Source organism: Pyrus communis, chromosome 2 (assembly GCF_041283825.1).
Source record: "Pyrus communis isolate YQ-2024b chromosome 2, ASM4128382v1, whole genome shotgun sequence".
In the NCBI taxonomy this organism is placed as follows: domain Eukaryota; kingdom Viridiplantae; phylum Streptophyta; class Magnoliopsida; order Rosales; family Rosaceae; genus Pyrus; species Pyrus communis.
Window position 1 is genome coordinate 22,836,663 of NC_142566.1, and position 21,827 is coordinate 22,858,489.

Here is a 21,827-nt window from a genome sequence, read left to right on the forward strand (position 1 = left end):
GGAAGTTGAATGGGAAGTCATAACTATCATGTTTACTTGCTCAAAATAAAAAGTCTTGAATTAGAAAAATCATGAATTTAGAAAGAAGAAAAATGAGACAAACTACATATCATAATTAATCTAATTTCTGGCTTTGGTATGGAATTATTATGAACTATCGTTAGGGGTGATGAAGGAAGGCTAAGTGTTCACATGGAAGCACGCTTGAAGCTATGCTGGAGCAAAAAATAATTTAAAAAATCATGAAAGCGATACATAGATTTTTGGGTTAAAAAGACAAGATTATTCTCTAGACACATCGAAATTCTCATGCGCACGCAACGGACAATAACGGCTCAATAAAAAAAGTGTCAAAGGTGATCAATATGGTATTTATTCAAATTTCTTTCATCACTCCTTATCAATCCCTTAGTGATTGATTTTGTTCAAAAGGTAAGTCCCAAAACTTTATATTTAACTTAGCAATAAGTGGCATGTTAATTGCAAGATATGATTTCACATAATATATTACAATTATTCTCCAATTACTACCATATATGGCCGACCACTCTCCACCCAAAGGGCCGGCCACCCTCCTATAATAAATATCCATCTCCTCCCACTAAATGCTAAGTCATTTGCTACCCACAAACTCCTAAATACATTCTTTTCAGAATTCTAACTTCGATATCGGAGATTCTTCGGCCAAAGCCCCCATTCATCATGACCGCGTGAGGCTTTTTGCCTTAATTTTAGGTGGTATTATCTTGCAGATGCATTTTTGTCAAGGGAGAAGATGACGGAAATTTGCATCCATAGCTATGGCTTGTAAAGCAAGAAAAAATTGACTGGAAGATGTAAGGAGCTCCAAAACCTCAAATGGAAATCGACTAACTAATAAGTTTGTTTACTTAGAAGAGATGTCGTGAATCAGGAAAGCCAAAAGTAGGCAAGAGCAGGAATGAGAATGAAATCAACTACTCCCCCTTGATCAATCTAATTCATGATATTTCAGGGATTGGATTGCGGTTTATAATTTATGAGCCACATAGGAAGTCAGGAATCAATATTTCAAATACCCGTGTGCTCCGAGAAGTTAAAAATTAGAACAACTCCAAGATTCACTCTATCTCGTTTCAACTTAAGTGAACATGTCATAAACTGTCATCGAACACAAAAGCAATACCAGAACTAGGGATAAAATTTATTGATTCACCAAAAGTAATATCAGAAACTAAAGGGAGGAGCTTTGAGCCATGAACCCCAATGCAAGAAATGCAGAATTTGGAAGTTCTTATAATTTTGAAATGCGTTCAAAAGCTCTCCTAATACTTTATACAGATGCTTTAATTGGAAGAGGTTGATAGGCCCTGGCTTCTAAGAGCTCTAGCTCTGTGCCTTCTCTTGAAAACATCTTGCCGGAATCTTTTGGTCTCAGTCTTCATCTCCAAGAAGGGTCGCCTCTCTATACTTTCTCTTTCCCTCACCAGCATCCTTTGCCTCTTTAGAACTGCCAAGGCTGCGGCTTTGTTCTCCTTTTGTTGGATCTCTGTCTCTTCCTGCACATTCATATATATATATATATATATATATAAACAGCTGAACATGTATAATACGTGCCAATATATGTGACTGTGTGCAAATACATCGGTACATGCATACGTCATATTCAAGTCTTCATTCCTTACACTTATCTTTCGTCTGCTTTACGTGAACTTATTGGTGCTCATTTTCTGCCCATTTCCAGTTAGCAAAGTAACAATATCTTTGAGTTTGGGAGATATTCCATTTAGTACAATCATGTCAATGTTCACTAAAATGGAAAGTGAGTGAACATATCAGGATGGGGAAATAGGACAGACCTGAAGATCACGAATGAGACTGTCAAGCGATTTAATCTTCCTATGTGGCCACCGTGGAATGCCAAATTCTCTGCATTTCTTTTTAAGTACGGTGAGTCCAACATTCAGATTTCTCGAAGCTTCCACAATTGGTAGATCAAAATACTTTGCCAGATCTGATAAAGCGATATTTGCTATGCGTCCACTTGGCGCCCTTTTCTTCTTCTCTGTAATACCTGCAACCTTGCACCTAACCTATGAGATATCAAATTCAAATAATGCAGAAGTATTTTAATTGGGGGACAAACATTGAAGAAAAAAGATTTTACTCCCGCATACATTAACAAATGATAGTCAGAATTACAAGATACGCGTCACTTTTACGTAGCAGCATTCTTAAGTAAGCTGCTGCTAAGAGAAACTCTAGCCTCAGTTCCATATACTCCAATGCCATTGATAAAAAAATAAAATAAAAACCCAAAGGATGCATACCGCATAGAAATTTGAACATTTCTACCCTGGCAACAACTACAAAAATGAATCTGAAGAACAGAAAGCAATGTGTGGCAACAATAATTGAAAGCCATGGCATCTAACCTGGTGAACTTCTTCCACTTTCTTGATCCTTGGATGATTCAGACATTGTGATGGAGCTAGGAAGAGAGTTCAGATCCAGATCAAGTATCGGCGACCTCCTTGATTTGTGGTGACTGTCATTACTCACTTGGCTTGTTTCCTGCTGTGACCTTTGCAATGATTTTTTGTCATCCGTTGTGCAGCTCAACTCAAAAATTATCTGAAGATCATTAGACAATCTTGGAATTGTCTTCAACTTCGGATTTCTGAAAGATTTGGAGAAAATATTGTTAGAATTAGGATTAGGATTAGGATTGCATCTTCAGCAAAGATCAATTGTTTTGTAGGGAAATGTGAAAAAAAAATATGGAAAACGGAGATATTTACCAAATATGTTTTCATATCCTATGGTAACGGATAAGTTATTCTGTCAAAATCAGTTTTGACACACATATCAATCAATAGAGAAACGGAGGAAGAGATCACTCGATGAACTCTAAGACTCTCTTGGATAAATTTCAATTAGAGAATTTTCATATTGAACTGCTAATACCTCAGGGGATGCACATCAAATTCTACAGTAGACCCTCCTGATTAAGTTTGAAAGAGCATAGACGTTGCAAGCATATCTCAACACTAATGAAGTTTCCCACTTGACTATCATTCAATCTCTTCAAGCCAAGCTGGACGAATTCTAACATAAAACAGGTAACATGACCAGCGCGTTACGCTTCTCATAATAACTGATCACGTGACCAACACGCGCAAATTTGAAAGGGGCGTTCCACGCACCCCTTCTAAAGCACGCAAGGGACAAATGCGATAGGGGCGTTTCACACACTGCCTCCTGTAAGAATTTCTCGGGCACTAAAACCCGATAAGATGTATATCTTTACTCATTTGTCAGTACCTAGTTAACTAGGATTGGCAATGCCTGAAAAAGGAATATAAAGCTGCACAAAAACAAAGAGTTTCAACAAACCACCAACTCTTCCAACAGCGAAATGAGGAGACTACCACCATGAATTTCTTATCTAACCAATCTCCTCTACATTTACAGGCTTAGACATCAAGTTAATCATTCTAACGACATGTTACAAATCCGTAATCGGTTAATACTGCAATTATTGCATCTCAAACACAAATACAAACAATGTCAACCCCAACCAAAAGAACAAGAGCATGAAAAACATCAAAAACAGAGAAACAACGTAAGACTAAATTCAATAGAATGAAAGGGTACCTGGAGACTGAAAGTATAGAGGGAATGCATGTAAAATCAGGAGGTGAATTTTCATGAAATGCTAAAATGCAGGCCCAACAGCCATTGACATGCCCTTGGAGCACTTGGGAAGCTGGAAATTTCATCAATCTCAGAAGCGGCTCAGCTGGCAGCTCCGCATACAACCCATTTTCTCTGAACACAAACTCCCTCTCCACCTCATTTCTCTTCCCCTCATCCAATCCGTACACATGCAAGCTCCTGATCAACTCTGCCAAACGAAAAAAAAAAATGAAAAAAAAATGAAAAAACAAACAAAACCCAACAAGCAGAAGGGCAGAAAGATTCAATCTACGGAAAGAAAAAGGAAAAACTAGAAAATGGGGATGGTGGGTTTTGATAAACTCACCGTGGTTGATTGTGTTCTTGAAGACGAGGAGCGATCTCAGCAAATGGGGGTCACAATCACAGTCACAGGAATCCATAAGAAGGGAGAGAAGAAGATCATAGTGCTGTGGGGGTGGTAAAAGTAGGGAAGAAGGGCTAGTGCATTGCTGCTAGAGTAGTGACAGCTCAAAGCGGTGAGCAAAGAGAGAGGGAATGGAATGAACGAATACAAAAACCCAGGCTTTGAATTTTGGAACAAGTTCTTAAATTTGTAATTTTCTTCTCCTACTTTCTTTTTTTGTTGCCTTTTTCTATAATTCCAGGTTTTTTTCTCCCTGAAATTTGTAATAAAATTAAAATGGCCTCGATCAAACATGGTACGACTGACTGCAAAAGTTAATGTTCTCAAATCTAGAAACCTCATGAATTAAATACAAAGTTTTAAATTGCGTTAAATGTAATACTTGTCTTATCAATATTAGAAACGATCCAAATTCGTAGTTTCCTCATTCGCTAATTAAACAGAAAACTTATAATTTTTTTAATAGTTTTATGGTAATAATTATTAACGTAACTTAAGCGTTTAAAAATTAATGCTTTTTTTTTTTTTTTTAAAGTTACTTATAATAACGTTTTTCCTATTTAATATTTTCTTCAAACATAATCCGTACGCTTAATATTTGTACAAAATTTTTATTTAGGAAAATATATAATTTTTCATGTGAATGGTTTTTTAGTTACAACAATATTTTCAGATTAAAAGAGAGAAAAAATTAGGCTAAATTGTACAATAAATTGATTTATTTTTTCTATAAAAAATTAGAGAATATAATGTTTTGTCATGTAGCTACTTAATACACGCGGACTGCCACGCCAACCTCTGTTCTCTTCTTCACCAAACCTCTGTTCTCTTCTGACCTGGAAAATGTCAATAAATTGCATCATTCATCCCTCAAAGTACCTCTTTGTGCCATCAAAAGCTCGCATTTACCGATTAAAATATCGGCATCGGTTAAAATACATACATGTCGATATCGGTTTTTCTTGGACATTTAAAATGAAATTTTAGAACAAGCGGTTTTTAATCAGATGGAAAGAAGTTAAGTTCTTGTACGATGGTATGAGTTCGAATTTTGTTAGTGACTAATTTAATATTTAATTTAACAAAATTTATGGTTTAATAAAAAAAAAAAGAAATTTAGAGAATGTTATATAAAGTTCGTCGATATTAAATCGTATGTCGAAAATATCAACCAAATTTGTGGATTATCTGAAAGTTAAGAATTTCTCTGATATCTTGTGAAGTTCAGACTTCATCTCTGTTTTCATATCTTTCTAATTTTTCCTATATTTTTACGAAAGAGAAATGCTAAGGAAATTTTCTATAAAGTGGGATTATTTATTAACTCTCTATATTTTTTATATAATAGTTTATAATATTAACACGGTAATTGACGTTAAACTATAAAATGCTAAAAAATCCACGAAATATTTCACTTTTGTGAGAGTTCTCTTCCCTTTTCTTCCACGAAAGTGTACCATATAGAAAAAACTTCAGACACTGGACATAATCAAATAGTTGGAAAAAGTGACAGGGACATCCTGGTCAAAGTAAAATAAAACTGGGTCACGAAATCCTTAGCAACTACTTCTGTGCTTATTTTTTTTGCAAGTAAGTCCTTTCTATTTCTCTAAATTGCAAATTCTACTTAGATCAGACTGCCTGATCAAATAACTGATCCGACCAATATGTTTGTTGATGCTTACACATACCATATGAACAGCCAGCTTGACGAAAGATCTTTCCTGAGCCAGAAATTTCCTATATACGTTTTCATTTTCAATATCTTCTTGTCACCAAAATTGAAAGCCAAAATGTAATCTTGACAAACAATGTAAGTAGGGAATTGCAAGAATCTTGGAAGAAAGAATCTCGGAAGAAAAAAGGGGCATTATTTTCTTGCTTAGAGTACAAGATGCTACAAGTCCTATTTCCACAGCTGCAAATTCATGTGGCAATGAGTTGAGGGGATGATTTACTGACCCCCAGTCTGCAGTATACACTGACTTGAGTCCGATAAACCGCCATTAGTCATCTAGATTAAGCTCGGTATCATCCTCCGGATTCTCAGGCTCCTCCGGCGAGGAGGGTGTCTCCGCAAAGAATGCCTCATCGGGATACATCTTCTGGAAAAGCTGTCGACAACCAGCATCAACACCAAGATTCACAAGGGTTAAAATTAGGTGTGAAAGGTAACGTGTAATTAAGCATAAAGAGCTATGAAGCAAAAATAGTCCGTTAAAAGAATATGTACCGCCACAGTTGAATCTACGAGATCATTATAGTTAAGATTTCCATCTGGCACGGAAGTGAAGAAGATATTTTCATGTTCACCCTGAAATCAATGTAAATCATAGCTCGATAAGAAACAGTGCCAAGAACAAAACAGCATCAAACAAGTGCAAGACAGAATTTACGGTGAAACAAACTTTAGTCCATACATACATTGTGCACCATTGTGAGCTCCTGAATGTATAACGTACTCCAAAGTAGTGTGGGTTTTACTTCTGCATCTTCACTTTGAACTGTGGAACCACTTTCGGGATTTGCAGAAATAGGAAGAGTGAGAAGTGCGTTCGTGGCCGCATGTAGTAACCTTTTCCCATGCTCAGCATCATCGCATAAACCAGAGAAATATAATACAAACCTGAAGTAGAGAAGGCAAACAAAGTCAAACTTAACGGATTCCTCAAAAGTTTGAGGGCGGGTTAAATTTTTTCGCCATTTAAATCTAATCCATACGATCACTAACAGAGAAAGAGTGATAACTGTTAATAACTCCTTTTAGCTCCCTAAATTCAGAAACATCTAGGCAGTAGAACCAAGTAATTAGACAGTTTCATATTGTAACTACAGGAAACCAGAGCATAAACATACATGCCTGACGGACAAACAGCCAATTTGTCTGAACCGCCACCTATCTGGATAACCCGGATTGAAGTATCCTGCTCAGGAAACAAAGCTGGGGGAGGAATTGAGACAAGCAATTTTAATTCTAATACTCGTTTTCAAAGAAGTAAAATAACATAACCAGAGTTAAGTCTTACATCTAGGAGGATATACAAGCAATAAATTTGATACATCTGGCTTCAAGGAACAGGTCGTAATACATATTCCCCTGGCCACCTTTCGTTTATCATCCTTCAGATTTAAAACTTGAAGAGTTTCTTTCAAATCTGGTGAAGATGAAGCGGGGGGCAATTGGACCGTCAAGGTTGGATCCAAAACCAGCTGATGACTAAGCATTTCCTCGCCTGAAGCTAATCTAACACCCTTATATTGCCCATTTTCCTGCAAAAGCTCGAGCGATGATACAAATCAACTATTTGTAACTTTCTGGTAAATATAGTTTATTTCAGTAAATATGTTATAGTATGAACAATCACTAGTACACACATTACCTTGTCCATAAGCAGGGCAGTCACTGGCATTCGCAGAACCTGGATGAAGGATGTTTCAGATACAGATAAGAAATGCAGCGGTATAGATGCATGTTTGTGCATATATACTTCCAGTGAATGTCGTGCTTTGACTCATTTTAGCAGGAATTAATGCACACATAAGTCCATCCCATTTTAAAGTGAGTCAATAGAGCTATAACATCAAGCAACTTAATGTTCTTTCTTAAAAGTAATATAATTTACAAATTTGCAAAATACAGTCAGCGACAAACCGAAAATTTTCAAGAAAGTAAAAACATATTGAAAAAAAGTTAATTAAGAGAGCACATGTAGGTGCAACAATAAATAAAGAATTAAGACAGATAGATACGAAGAAGTACAGACAGGCCAATAACAGTTTAGGATACTTTGAAATCTTTTTTACATAAACAAAAAAAAAAAAAAAAAAAAAAACAATCTGATTATGGGTTGCAAGGCAATATATTATGGGTTGTAAAGCAAAATAAAGTATACAGATAAATCCTCGAAATTAGGTAGCAATACTTCAACTTGAACTTACTTGGATGCAACCCTTAACAGCGGCACGACGGGAAAAGCCTTGTGACATCTCACCATGACCATAAAGCGGATATAGCAAAGCCCCAGGCACATTTGGAAACCTAAGAAGAAAGAATGATAAAGAAACTACTTGTAGCATACAGATTTAAATATCTTCTTTGGTATATATTTGAAGCTCGTAATTTTGAGTCAAGGGATACACTGAAATCATTAGGTTCATATAAGAAAAACACTACCTTTGAACAGTCCCTATTCTTACATATAAGTTTCGATGACATCATCAGGATAATACCCATTTCTACTCCTTGTTTCCCCTTCTACACAGATGGACTCATTTTCTATAATCATAAACCATGGCTGTCAAAGACTGTACTGTTTCTTCAAATTTTTTTTATTACTGAAAAACATAACCCTTAGCAATCTTCAAATTGTCGCTAGATAATCAAAAAATCAAACACGTTTGGTACATAATATCAATAACATACAGGTACTAGGTCGAGCATCATTACAAAAGTACTTCATACAGAAACTAAAACATGATAGAGTAAATGTTTAAGAAACAAAATGAGACAACTAACCTTCCAACCGATTTTTGGTAGAGATCTAAACGATGCATCCCTTCTCTTGTCTTAAGTAAAGTTTTACAAACTTCCAAGTTGTCCTGATCGTCATCTGCCAGGGAAATGGCATACAGAATAATCCTATATGGAAGAAAATGACACAAGTTCTAAGAATAATGAAAACAAGAACTATCCAAGGCAGTGAAGGAACAGTTTCCAGGATATGAAGAGCAATAATAGAAACAATTTTCAGGATAACAAAGAGCCAGCTGCTTTCTTGATCTAGTCTACTAAAAAGACCACTTGTGCTTAGTTTGTTGGGAAAACAACGTATTAAAAAATAAAAACTCAATTATATTTTTCATTTTTACATAAAAACTATATAACAAGCATACTAATGGGGTATCCTATAAATGGTTCAATAGCCAGATACAGTACCAGCCTGCTGAAGCAATGGAAATATCTATAAACACAGCAAAGTAGAGTAATCTCAACAAGGCAATGGAACAAAGTACTGTCACTAACAGAGAGAGAAAGGCAATGTGATCTGTACGATTTAATCTTGGGTGGCAATCGCATCCTCTTTAAGAAGTCAGCAAAGGGACTCTCCAAATCCTCCTCAGAAATCTTTGAACTTTCACTCCCTCCATCATCGCCAGCGGAAGCTGCCAAATGCTGCTGAACAAGCTTGAAGAATCTCATCAACTGATTCTTCTCTATAAGACTCAGGCTCTTGTCTTTAAATATTGCTGATCGAGAGTCTGGCACATTGGATAACCCCCCACTCTCATCACAAATGAAGCTCACATCAATGCTCTTGAAGGTCAAATACGAGTCCACACCTGATTTAACTATAAGGTCAACGGCTTTGTCAGCACAAAACAAAACCCTTGGCCCGCCCAGGTCAACAAGGAACTTTGAGGACTGATCTGCAAGGATTTCTGGGCCATAGTTGGCAGTCTCAATGCTGGAGTATACTGATCGGAGGGTGACATCCAAGGCAGTGTAATCATGGCAACTACTTGTAGTGGTGGTATCGATGATGGTGGAGGGCAGAGTAGCATGGGTATTTATGAAGGAGGTGAGCTCATCAAGGTGAAGAGAGGCAAACTGGCTGCCATAAAAATGGTTCCGGTCAAGGTGGAGGACAGTTTTTCCGGCAGCAGAGGCTGCAGCGGCAATTACTGTTGCAGGGAGGCCTGTCCCAACAACAATAAGGTCAAAGGTGGTGGTTTCAAGTTCGATTGGATCGTACAAAGATGAGTCACTCATGGCACTGGGTCGATATAGTTGCAAATATCAGTTGAAGACCCTGCCTTTGCAAGGTCAGAGACTATAAATTTACTTAAAACTAACAGACCCGGCACGCCAATACGCACAATCCAAACCAAACCTATAAGATAACAAAGCAAGTAAACAAGAAACTCAATGTCAATACAATACTTATACAAAATTAAGCTCAGATATCTAACTTTCGAAGAAAAATAAGTTGTGGGTATTGAATATTATAGCAGATTATCCATTTGGGGGCCGTTTCGATATCGAAATTACATCACTAGCAGTTCACTTCATGCCCAAAAGAGTAGAAGATCTCAAACTCTCAGTGAAACAAACATGGGTTTATTAAAAGCACGTCAACTGCTTAGCTACTTAAATTAAAGATTCGATCTTTATATTTACTAAATTACCAAATCAGATTTGTAAGTGCAATGTAAGCAGTAACGAATCGGAAGATAAGAAATACAGATTACAGAGCAAATGGGCAGCTGAGATCAATGAAATTAGAGAAGCCGGAACCGAAAAATGGAAAAATAAAAGCAAATCGGTTTAAGGAAGACGGTGGATTGAAGGTCGTTAAAACTTACTGGGAAATCCGGAAGGAGGACGAAGAGTCGCAGCGAAATAGCTCGCAGAATTCTAATGCGAGATTGCAGGTGAAAATGATAAAAATATATTGCATGTAAACAGAATGAATGATTTTTTAGAATAAAAATATAATTTTTCGTTAAAATAAATAATAACGGAAATGTTTTGTTAAAGTTTTTTTAAAAAAAGATAAGGTTTTTAGTCAAAATTATATGTGCAGGCAACATGACGATCTGCACTCCACTATTTAAAAAAGATAAGATTTTTAGTCAAAATGGTTTGTGAAAGTGGCATAACTCTTTATTTTAGTTTCTTATATTTGAAATCGATATAAGTTATTTCTAAATTTTTTGCACCATCAATCATTTGGTCATTCCGTGAAATTTTTTTTTTTTAATGATGGAGAAAATGACAAAACTTAATTTAGTAAACAATTAGTCAAAACGATTTGACAAAATTAAGAATATTTTTGTCATTTTCTCTTTAGTTAAGGAAGGTTTTTCATGAAATGACCAAAGTGGTTGATGATGGACAAACTGAGGGATCAGTTTTATCAATTTCAAATCTTAGGAATCAAAGTAAGGAGTTATTTAAATCTCATGAATCATTTTGGTTTAAAAGCTTAAAAGTTATTGCTGTTAGGAGAAATGCTAGGAACTTTTGAAGTTGAATTTTGTATAAATTATATATCACCTCATAATTTAAGATTAATTCCCATTTCATTATTATAAAACATCATGCCAAAATTTAATGTGACAAAATTCAACTTTTGAGATAAGTCACCTTACCATTTCTATTGCCACTATTTATACAAGTGGGTGGGTCGAATACCAACGGAACTGAGGATTAATAAACCGAATGTCACCCCTTTTCACACGGGTGGACGGATTATGACCAAATCAAATTTGAAACATAAAACCGAACACGACTAGTTTTGCGTGGGTTGGCCGGGGTTGGTCGGGTAACCCGTGAGAATGCCCACCCATAACTCCGGGTGAAGAAATAACTTGCTCGGCAACATGTCGTTTCTCATTTTGAGTACCAGTGGGCTACAAATTGTGTGGTGTTGCTTACAAAGCAAAAACACCAATAAAAATACTAGCGCAAAGCTTAACATAGTCAAATAAAGTTTTGTTGGCTAAAACATCTTCAAAACATGTTACAGTGTTCTAAACATATTACATGTATTTTAAGACGTTTATGATGTGGCATAAATTTCAGCATAATATGTTATATGATGGTTATTGTAAAATTTGCATAACCACTTAAAACTCATAACTTCTTTTTTTTTTCTTTTTTCTTTTTTTTTATATGAAAAGGCGAGATTTGTGGAGTTTATGCGAAAGAATTATTTGCATGACAAGCATAATTTTATAAGTTATTTAGAAGCGGTCTTACAAATGACTGATTCACATATAATAGAAATTTTTTTTCAATGAATTTTTAAGCTTGAAAACAAAACATTAATAAGAATTATAGGGGGGCCTAGAACTCTGCTAGAATGAAATTCTTTTTGTCCATAACATTTACATAATACTCTTCTTGATGTGCATGGTTAGTGAGTTCTGTGCAAAATGAGATTATTGAAATTTCAAAAGACTTTGCATGTGCGATTAGAAATATATTATCATTCAGAAGCAGTCTTTCAATTTATTAAGTAAAAAAAGAGTATCGCTTTTATCAAATTTAATTTTTGAATTTGAAAACATACAAATTGTAACATTCCACATCGTACAGGGAAGTGGATTATGTAAGCCTTATATGTGACATACTGGAAAGTTCTCGTGTGAGTTCTCAGAAACAAAACCGAAAAATTCTCGTGTGACACAAATTAATAACACCTTGGCAATATTCCATGAAAATAGATTTTATGACGGTTTATAGATTTTCGCAAGGCGAGTTCTTTCTGAAAAATGTGACTGCTGAGTTTTCGCGAAACCGACGGTTTGATAACCAAGCACAAAAACACTAAGTAGGAGAAAAAAAAAACATAACCCAACAATTGTGGGAGGAGATGCTACGAAATAAAACGTCATCTTCCTTTTGTCCGCACAAGGACTTCAACTTAACCAACAATTATTGTTCGTTTATAAAACTAAAGAGAAAAATGTTTTAGCCCAAGCCACACAATGGAAATATCACATACAGATCTAAACCTTAAATCCGCGACCATAGCGCTTAATTACTGCCTTGATCGGGATTCAGCCCGTCTAGCTTCATCTGGTGTCGATGGAAAAAGCTCCACGTACCTCGAACCAATTGTCATCTTGTCCTTGCACATTGCCCTTTTCGCCTCTTCTGCAGAGACAAACTCCACATATGCCTCTCCGGTAGCTTTTCCATCCGGGCGGCAGGCAATATGCACCCTATCTTCTACAACCTTGAATTCTCCAAAAAACTCAAGAATTTCAGATTTTTCTGCTGAGAAGGGGAGGCCGCGCATCTTCAATATTTCAGTGTACTCCATTTTCTCCTTGTCGCTGAACCTCTTTGATTTGGTTGGAGGAGGGCTTGCTTGATGGTCATTATCATAAATTCCTTCATAGTTTACCTCCGCTGCAACAGCCTTGTAGTACTCCTGCCTCTTGCAAGTGAAAACTTCGACATACCTACGACCCATGTTCTGCCGATCTCTCTGTAGAGCAAGCTCAACCTGCATTGGTCCAGCAAAAACAACAAAGGCCTCTCCTGAGAACCGTCCACCCTTGTTGACCAGCAACACATCAACAATATCCAGTCCAGCAAAGAACTTGAAGATGTCAATATCCGTGCAGTTGAATGGAAGTCCCCTGAGACGGGCCACTGGAAAAACCGGGGGCTGAAAATTCCCACCATAGCCATAAGGATGAAAGCCACTTACGCCGCTGCTCACTGCGAAGTAGGGATCCATCATTCTTGGTCTCTTTGAGCCGACCTCGTACCCGTCCGAAACCCCCCCGCCTCCCAACATTGCCCTTAAATACCCAAAAAAGAGATAATCCCCCACTCAACCTGTTAATAAAACCGAACCCAACCCACACACTTCCCTGTCACCTAATATCTAAAACCCTAGATTTCATATTCCAACATAAATAATAATCATATCCACCAACCACATATCAAACATATATATCTAGAAATAAACCCCGATGCATGGTAAGGCAAAGAAAAAAGAAAACCCCTTTTTTCATATAAACAAGATATCAATCTACTTATGCTAACAGATGCAAGCAATCACATGGGATTTCACAAAGAGAAATATCGCACTCTCATTCACGCAATCAAATCTCTCATACATACTCTGCGGCTTTAATAATTCACGCCACCGCCTAATATATGAACTATTTGCACACGTCACATATTGCTCATGAAAATCATAAACTCAGCAACGTTTTCCCTAACCTACATTTCCAGTCCTCGAAAGACGGTTCAAGTTTCAAATTCGGCCTACTTATTCGATGAAGTACACATACAGGTCAATAACTAGCCAAGGTCTAGGTGTTCTACTTTGATTTCGAAAAAATCCCAATTATGTTACCTATTTGATTGAATTTTCTTGATCAATTTTATCTATTTGATTGAGTTACCTAATCCAAAAATCATCAAAACCCTACTTAAAAACATTAATTATGTTCAAAGACAAACAGCCACAGATTTCAGAGATACAAACGCAACAAAAAATCAATGCTATCGCAAGAAACATACAGATGCATACAAAATCGAACTATGCTTACCCTCTCGATCCGTACATGGTTGCAGCGGTTTGAATTCCAAGGCAGCTTCGAGTCTCTGAAGGAGAACGAAAGACTGAAACTTTGGGGATTTGAGTGTGATCCAGAAAACCCTAATTGCGATTGTTCGAAAGGGAAAACCAGATTATCTAGCTTTCATATATACGAGTCTCCGTTGACCCAGCCCGGTTATTGGGTCCGTGACTCACCAGTCTCTTGGGCTTTGAACCGACCCATTGATCTAATCTTTTAAATTTGAGGACGAGCTTAGGCTCAATGTTTTGGGCTTGAGGCTAAGCCCATTGGACTCGAGCCCGCTTTATATATCCGCTGAATCAACCCTTGGCTTTCTTTCTTGGCAATCAAGAAAGTAGAAACCATCTCACCTGCCACAAAGTTAGATTAAGGTTAAAATAAGACCAAAATTGCTACGGCACCTATATTTGGAGTCAACACTCAACTGGATTTGGATAATACTTTGTTATGTATCGAAAATCTCACATCGAGAGTTTGACAATATAAATTATAAAATATGATACATTGTTCCACAGTCAGTGGCCACAGTAAAGCTTTTTACGATTAAACTTCACTAATGTTGGGTTAGCAGATTATACGGTGGGAACAATATCAATTTTAGACTATTTACATGTCCTTATAGTATTTGATAAAATCCTCTTCTTCGGTACATACATGAAATCAAACGACTTGTTGATTTTCAACTTTTGATAGGACCGTAATTGTGGATTTTTTTAGATTTGCACATCCGTGCAAATTGGCACATCCAATAATATTGAAGAAAAGTAAGGAAAAGGGACATCGGCGGCCCTACTTGCTGATTTTCCATCCTTCCACTGCTTTTTCCACCGCTTTTCTTCTCAATATGTGAATGACAACTAAAAAAGCAGTGTGAACGAAGACTTCAAAATGACAACTAAAAAAGCAGTGTGAACCAAGATTTCGAAATTACAACTAAAAAACAATATGAACAAAGATTTCCAAAAATGATTAAAATTTATTACTTACTTCGGACTTTGGTTCTATTAATGTATTTAAAAGATACTTTTGAAATTAGAAGAACTACAACAAAACATTAAGATCGCGAATTTGATAAATTAAAATTACAATAAATCAATTATAATTTACTTATCTTTGGAATACGTAAGACGGATAACAAAGGAGTCTTCTACTTTTAACAAACGTAAGTGTTCTAGCAACAATAGAGCTTGCTCATAATGGAACGTGTGTTTTGTGAAAGTAGGGACACCCTTAATATAGCTATTAGGGTTCCTCCAATCCCGCCTATTATAATAATTAGAGTAATATACCAAATCACCATTTAATCTTAATGTTGTCCCACCAAGCATTCTTGCTAACCAATATTGAATCACGTTAACAATCAAATATCTTGAAGATCAATTTATTTGCCTTTTAAGTAATTCGATTCATAATAGGTAACAACTCAACATGAGTCTTAAAGTATTAAAATAACCCTTATGATGGGTTTGTTATGTCCTAACTTTTGCCTGTAAGTACATTATCGTCAATTTATTTTAACAAACATAAAACAAAGACCTTCAATCCCTAAGGAATAATTACACATACATCCAAATTATAAGACTATATTTTGGTATAATTTGGAGAGTGACTAAATTTTTTATTTATTTTAAAGAATGACAAAACTTATCTATGTGGTATGTGATTTCATGGTTTATTATAATTACTTTTGCATTTACAATTTCACCGCTTCATGTTGAAAGGTGAGTCATCTCCTTGCTCTTTCTTTATCTCTCTATTTTCTTCTTCATCATTTCCTCTCTTTCTCCTTGCTACCCCATGTCTCTCTCTTTCTCCATCTCCTCATCCATTTGTCGTCCTTCTCTCTCTTTCTCTCTCCTCCTCCTTATTCGCCATTTTTTATTTTAATTTTAAAAGTTTATAGTTCAATCTTACAGCTTATTCTGATTCAGATTGGGCTATGGATATTAACAGTCGAAGGTCAGTTACTGGTTTTGTGATTTACTTGGGATGTAATCCTATCTCATGGCAATCTAAAAAGCAACCTACAGTTTCTAGAAGTTCCAGAGGTTTAGTATAAAGCCTTAGCACACTCTGCTGCTGATTTGTTCTAGATTAGATCTCTGTTTAAAGACATGAATCAGGTACTTCCAGTTCCTCCATTGTTACACTGACAATTTGAGTGCCTTAGCTTTAAGCTCCAATCCAGTTTTTCACTCTAAGATCAAACACCTTGATACTGACTATCATTTTGTCCGAGAGAAAGTGCAAAGAGATCTTGTTGTTCAATATATACCTACTGAAAATCAAATTGCAGATGTGTTTACAAAAGGGCTACATAGTTCGACATTCTTGAAGCATCGCAAACATCTTGGCCTTGTCATTTCGAACAACTTCAGAAGCGTGGTTGATTCAAACTTCACTTGGTTGCTCCAAGCTCAGTTTGAGGGGGGAGTAATAACTGATAAAACTATAATGACACTTCGCATTATTCTAGTGAAATAGTTTGTTAATATAGTTGTGGTTGTTAGAAGGGTATTGTAGTAATTGTTGATAAACCAACTCTTCAAGATATCTCTCCACGTCCGAAATACATGGTAAACGTCTCTCCAAGTCAGCCACACAAGTTGGATACTCTTCAACCTCTTCAACAGATAGAAAGGAATCACAATCCTTCCTTATCTAAAACTCATGTGTAACTTAGTTTTGAATTTCAAATGTAATCAGATGATATGTAACCAACCTCATCTTGTAATCTCTATATAATGAAGTCCATACCTCACTCATAATTAATTGAGTTGAGTTTATGCAATCTATGTTTACAACCCTAGCTTAAATTCTTTCATGGTATCTCTGAGCTAAAAGTCTAACGACAAAATTTATTTATTTTTTTCTTTCCTCACATGGCTTCTCATTCTTCCTCTCCCATTCCCCTCCCAAATGTCTCCAACTTTCTCACGATTAAACTTGATCGTACCAACTACCCCCTCTGGCACGCCCAAATGCTACCTCTCATGCGCAGTCGTAATCTTGTTTCCTTTGTAGACGGAACCAGTCAGTGTCCTTCAGCATTCCTGAAAGATGATAATGGCAACATCACTGACACAGTCAATCCCGACTTCGAGACTTGGATCCAACAGGATGCCACTGTTATGTCCTGGATCAACTCTTCTGTTCACCCTACCGTTCTTGCTGCTTTAATAGGGAAACCTAGCTCCCATTCTGCATGGACAACTCTACGTGATCGATATGCTTCTCAGTCAACCGGTCGCCTTCTCCAACTCCGCAGTGAGTTGATGAATACTCACAAAGGTGATTCTTCCATCTCTGAATTCTTGGATAAAGTTAATTGTCTCGCAAATACTCTCTATCTTTCTGGTGCTCCTGTTTCAGACTCCGACGTTGTTGCCATCATTCTCAACAACGTATGCCCTGCCTATGAAAGCACCGTTGCCTCCGCCCAAGCTCGTGATGAGGCCATTACCTACAGTGCTTTGGAAGCACTTCTCCTTGGCGCTGAAAGACGACAGAAAATGCATTCTGCATTTGGTACTGACAACGGCCTCACTGCCCTTGTAGCAGGCCGCAATGGCAACCGTGCACCTGCATCTTTTCGGGGACGAGGTTTCTCTACTGGGTTTCGCGGTCGCAGTCAATTTACTAGTGGTCGTGGCTCTTCAAATCGCCACTGCAACTCTCCTCACTCTCACCACGGGTCCAACCCTCACCCAGGCTCCCACTCTCGCCAAAATGATGGGATTTTAGGCACAGCTCCTTCCCAAAGTTCCTTCACTACTGGACGCATTCAATGTCAAATATGCAGTCGTCATGGCCATTCTGCGATCGACTGTTTCAACCGCCTCAACATGTCTTATGAGGGGCGCGTTCCTGCACCTCGATTGCAAGCGCTTGCTGCTACGGCACCTTCTGCTTCTGCCCCAGCACCTGCCATACAGGAGTGGTTGTTTGACTCAGGGGCCAATGCTCACATCACAAATAATTCTGCCAGTCTTTCGAATCCTTATCCTTATAATGGCATGGACCAAGTCAATGGAGTTGTTGGTGGAACAGGTTTGCAAATTTCACACACAGGGAACACTTGCATTCGTACACCTCACTCCACATTTAGATTACCTAATACATTACTTTGCCCAAATGCATCCACCAATATTATTTCCATCCATCGCTTTACCAAAGAAAATAACTGCTCTCTAACCTTAAATCCTAATTCATATTCTGTTCAGGACATTCACACGGGGATGACGCTTTTACAAGGCCCGAGTAGAAATGGATTCTACCCCTTCTCTGGTGTTTCATCAACAAATAAAGGCGTGTCTGCATTTTTAGGTACTAGAGTGTCCAATTCAATTTGGCACTCTAGGTTAGGTCATCCATCTTCTCATATTTTGCAAAGTTTGGTTTCTAGAAATAAATTGCCCATTAAAGGCGTTGTCACTAGTGAGTTCTGTCACTCATGTCCCATGGGTAAGAGTCACAAGTTACCTTTTCAATTGTCAGATTCTAGGTCTTTGTCTCCTTTAGAATTGGTTCATTCCGATGTATGGACTTCACCTTCATTTTCTATCAATGGTTTTAAATATTACGTAGTATTTATTGATGATTATTCCCGCTACACTTGGTTATATCCATTACAATTAAAATCCGATGTTTTTTCTACTTTTGTGTCATTCAAGAAACTGGTTGAAAACATGTTTAATACTAAACTCAAATCACTCCAAACCGATGGAGGAGGAGAGTACGTAAACAATAATTTTAAAACTTTTTTTGACTCAACATGGCATTTTCCATCGCTTTACATGTCCACATCATCCCGAACAAAACGACATTTCTGAACGTAAACATCGTCATATAGTTGAAACTGGCCTCACACTACTTGCTCATTCATCCTTACCAACTTCATTTTGGGATGATGCTTTTCATACAGCAACTTATTTGATCAATCGTTTACCAACTAAAGTTCTCCATGATGAGTCTCCATTTCAAAAGTTGTTTCACAAATCTCCTAAATATGATTTTCTTAAAGTTTTTGGGTGTGCATGTTTTCCCTATCTTCGTCCCTATAATACTAATAAGTTACAATTTCGTTCCAAACGTTGCATTTTCTTAGGATATTCATTAAATTAACATGGTTATAGGTGTTTAGATATGTCCACAGGTCGCATATTTTTGTCATGTCATGTCTTATTTGATGAAACCACTTTCCTCTACAAAGAATCCATTTCTGCACAGCCTTCCTCCTCCCAGTCATCTACGATACTGACCATTGATCCCTATCCTTTAATAAATCCCCCTAGGAATCCTAGCTTCACTACTTTCCCACCAAATCCGCATCCCACCTTACTATCCACCCAACCTAACCCTATTTCTCCTACTTTTCCCCACAACCCGCACCATCCCATGCATCACGCCATAACATCTACACAAACTCACCCTATTCCACCTACTTTCCCACTACATCCGAACCCCCCCATCCCTACCACTCCATCATCAACACAACCACATCTTACCTATTCACCTATATTAAACAATCCTATTCCATCCCCATCACCCATCTCACCTGTACACTCTATACATGCCCTTTCTCCACCTCTATCTTCTACGAATGCAGTAGGTGTTGCTCCTGTCTCATTTTCCTCTCCACGACACATTCAACCTGTTCACTCCATGGTCACCCGTTCAAAGGATGGCATTCAAAAACCCAATCCCAAATATGCGCTTATTTCTGATGTCACTAATGACCTAGTTGAGCCTACTTGTTTTACACAGGCAAATAAGTTCCCTGAATGGCGTCTGGCAATGGCAGAAGAGTTCAATGCTCTGCAACAAACAGGAACGTGGTCCCTGGTTCCTTTTCATTCCACAATGAATGTTCTCCCAAATAAATGGGTGTACCGTATTAAACGTAAATCTGACGGCTCCATTGAACGGTTTAAAGCACGTCTTGTTGCCAATGGTTTTCGTCAACAAGAAGGACTCGATTACAGCGAGACGTTTAGTCCTGTCATCACTCATGCTACCATCAGACTTATTCTCTCTGTGGCTCTTCATTTTAACTGGCAAATACACCAGCTTGACGTCAAAAACGCGTTCTTCCATGGTTCCTTAACTGAGGAAGTATACATGCGCCAACCTTCTGGCTTTGTCGATCCACAGTTTCCAGCACATGTATGTCGTCTTCGACGGTCCTTATACGGCTTAAAACAGGCCCCACGTGCCTGGTTTCAGTGTTTCTCTCAACATTTGGAAGAGCTCGGGTTTCATGCATCAATGGCAGATTCTTCACTGTTCATTTACTTCAATGAGACTACTGTTATTTATTTACTCATATACGTTGATGACATCCTTGTTACAGGTAATAATCCCTCTCACATCTCCACATTGATTCACCAGTTGGGAAACAAGTTTTCAATGAAGGACCTTGGGGCCTTGCATTATTTTTTGGGAATGGAAATTACGAGAACACCGACGACCATGTACTTAACACAGTCAAAATATATCCTGGACCTACTCAAACGCACTAACATGGCTGATGCCAAACCACTGTCTACTCCAGCCCTACCTGGCCGCAAGCTTAGTCTGTATGAGGGTGAGCCCTTGGATGATGGTACAAATTTTCACAGTGTTGTTAGGGCTCTCCAATACCTCTTATTCACACGGCCTGACATTGCTTTCGCTGTAAATCAAGTCTGTCAGTATATGCATTCACCCACCACTACACATTGGGCTGCAGTCAAGCGCATTCTTCGCTATTTGAAAGCCACTCATAATCAAGGTATCGTTTACAAACCCAGTTCGTTGTCCCTAACAGCATTTGCAGATGCCGACTATGCTGGTGACCCCGATGATCGTCGCTCCACTGGTGGCCATTGCATTTTTCTACGGGATAACTTAGTCTCTTGGAGTTCTAAAAAAAAAAGAGGTGTGTCTCGCTCCAGTACAGAGGCTGAGTATCGCCAAATGGCCTATACCTCTGCCACCTTATCTTGGTTCCGCCACATATTCCGTGATCTTCATCTACCTCTAAATCCACCACAATTGTGGTGTGACAATATCAGTGCATTGGCCGTAGCTTCCAATCCAGTATATCAGGCTCGTATGCGTCATGTGGAAGTTGATTATCATTATGTTAGAGAAAAAGTAATTCGCAAAGAATTAGTTGTGGGATATATTTCATCCGTTGACCAACTCGCCGATCTCTTAACCAAGGGTTTGTCCACAGCTCGTTTTAGTTATCTCATTTCCAAGCTTCCTGTTTGTCAACGTCCACTCAGCTTGCGGGGGCGTGATAAACCAACTCTTCAAGATATCTCTCCACGTCCGAAATACATGGTAAACGTCTCTCCAAGTCAACCACACAAGTTGGATACTCTTCAACCTCTTCAACAGATAGAAAGGAATCACAATCCTTCCTTATCTAAAACTCATGTGTAACTTAGTTTTGAATTTCAAATGTAATCAGATGATATGTAACCAACCTCATCTTGTAATCTCTATATAATGAAGTCCATACCTCACTCATAATTAATTGAGTTGAGTTTATGCAATCTATGTTTACAACCCTAGCTTAAATTCTTTCAATTGTGACATGTAAGGCTGTAATACGTTCAATTGAAAGAAACAGTTGCTCTCT

General features: G+C 37.7%; 3 protein-coding genes across 5 annotated transcripts; all 3 read right to left on the reverse strand.

Moving 5' to 3' along the window:
* Positions 1–1,162: 1,162 nt before the first annotated feature.
* Positions 1,163–4,375, reverse strand: LOC137747760 (protein RKD5-like). The gene is made up of 5 exons (XM_088687441.1): positions 4,028–4,375; positions 3,640–3,889; positions 2,418–2,662; positions 1,842–2,056; positions 1,163–1,538 (listed from the first exon to the last, which is right to left on the reverse strand). The coding sequence occupies exons 1-5, from the start codon at positions 4,101–4,103 to the stop codon at positions 1,326–1,328; spliced, it is 999 nt and encodes a 332-aa protein (XP_088543567.1). The 5' UTR covers positions 4,104–4,375; the 3' UTR covers positions 1,163–1,325.
* A 1,419-nt stretch (positions 4,376–5,794) lies between these two features.
* LOC137748214 (rab escort protein 1) lies at positions 5,795–10,673 on the reverse strand. Of its 2 annotated transcripts, none has more exons than XR_015957654.1 (10): positions 10,451–10,582; positions 9,139–9,978; positions 8,604–8,726; positions 8,027–8,126; positions 7,468–7,506; positions 7,114–7,357; positions 6,948–7,028; positions 6,512–6,713; positions 6,321–6,401; positions 5,795–6,201 (listed from the first exon to the last, which is right to left on the reverse strand). XR_015957654.1 is itself a non-coding variant. In XM_068488326.2 (10 exons), exons 2-10 carry the CDS (start codon positions 9,855–9,857, stop codon positions 6,094–6,096), a joined length of 1,701 nt encoding a protein of 566 aa, XP_068344427.2. In that variant the 5' UTR covers positions 9,858–9,978; positions 10,451–10,673; the 3' UTR covers positions 5,795–6,093. The 2 variants fall into 2 exon arrangements, 1 of the variants encoding a protein (XP_068344427.2); XM_068488326.2 differs by having other exon boundaries at positions 6,944–7,028; positions 10,451–10,673.
* A 1,793-nt stretch (positions 10,674–12,466) lies between these two features.
* On the reverse strand, positions 12,467–14,323 carry LOC137747468 (uncharacterized). 2 transcript variants are annotated; one of them, XM_068487580.2, is made up of 2 exons: positions 14,165–14,323; positions 12,467–13,405 (listed from the first exon to the last, which is right to left on the reverse strand). In XM_068487580.2, exons 1-2 carry the CDS (start codon positions 14,179–14,181, stop codon positions 12,634–12,636), a joined length of 789 nt encoding a protein of 262 aa, XP_068343681.2. In that variant the 5' UTR covers positions 14,182–14,323; the 3' UTR covers positions 12,467–12,633. The 2 variants fall into 2 exon arrangements, with proteins under 2 accessions (XP_068343681.2, XP_068343682.2); XM_068487581.2 differs by having other exon boundaries at positions 12,467–13,322; positions 14,165–14,297.
* Positions 14,324–21,827: the final 7,504 nt, after the last annotated feature.

What these genes read in the sequence shown, in the direction of transcription:
- LOC137747760 (XM_088687441.1), bottom strand. Translation starts at nt 4,103, where the DNA reads ATGGATTCCTGTGACTGTGATTGTGACCCCCATTTGCTGAGATCGCTC. An exon ending in AAGTGGAAGAAGTTCACCAG is followed by an intron (nt 2,057 to 2,417) that starts GTTAGATGCCAT and finishes GCAAGGTTGCAG; the next exon opens with GTATTACAGAGAAGAAGAAA. An exon ending in GTCTCATTCGTGATCTTCAG is followed by an intron (nt 1,539 to 1,841) that starts GTCTGTCCTATT and finishes ATGAATGTGCAG; the next exon opens with GAAGAGACAGAGATCCAACA.
- LOC137748214 (XM_068488326.2), bottom strand. Translation starts at nt 9,857, where the DNA reads ATGAGTGACTCATCTTTGTACGATCCAATCGAACTTGAAACCACCACC. An exon ending in TACCAAAAATCGGTTGGAAG is followed by an intron (nt 8,127 to 8,603) that starts GTTAGTTGTCTC and finishes CTTTCTTCTTAG; the next exon opens with GTTTCCAAATGTGCCTGGGG. An exon ending in GCTTGTATATCCTCCTAGAT is followed by an intron (nt 7,029 to 7,113) that starts GTAAGACTTAAC and finishes TTCCTCCCCCAG; the next exon opens with CTTTGTTTCCTGAGCAGGAT.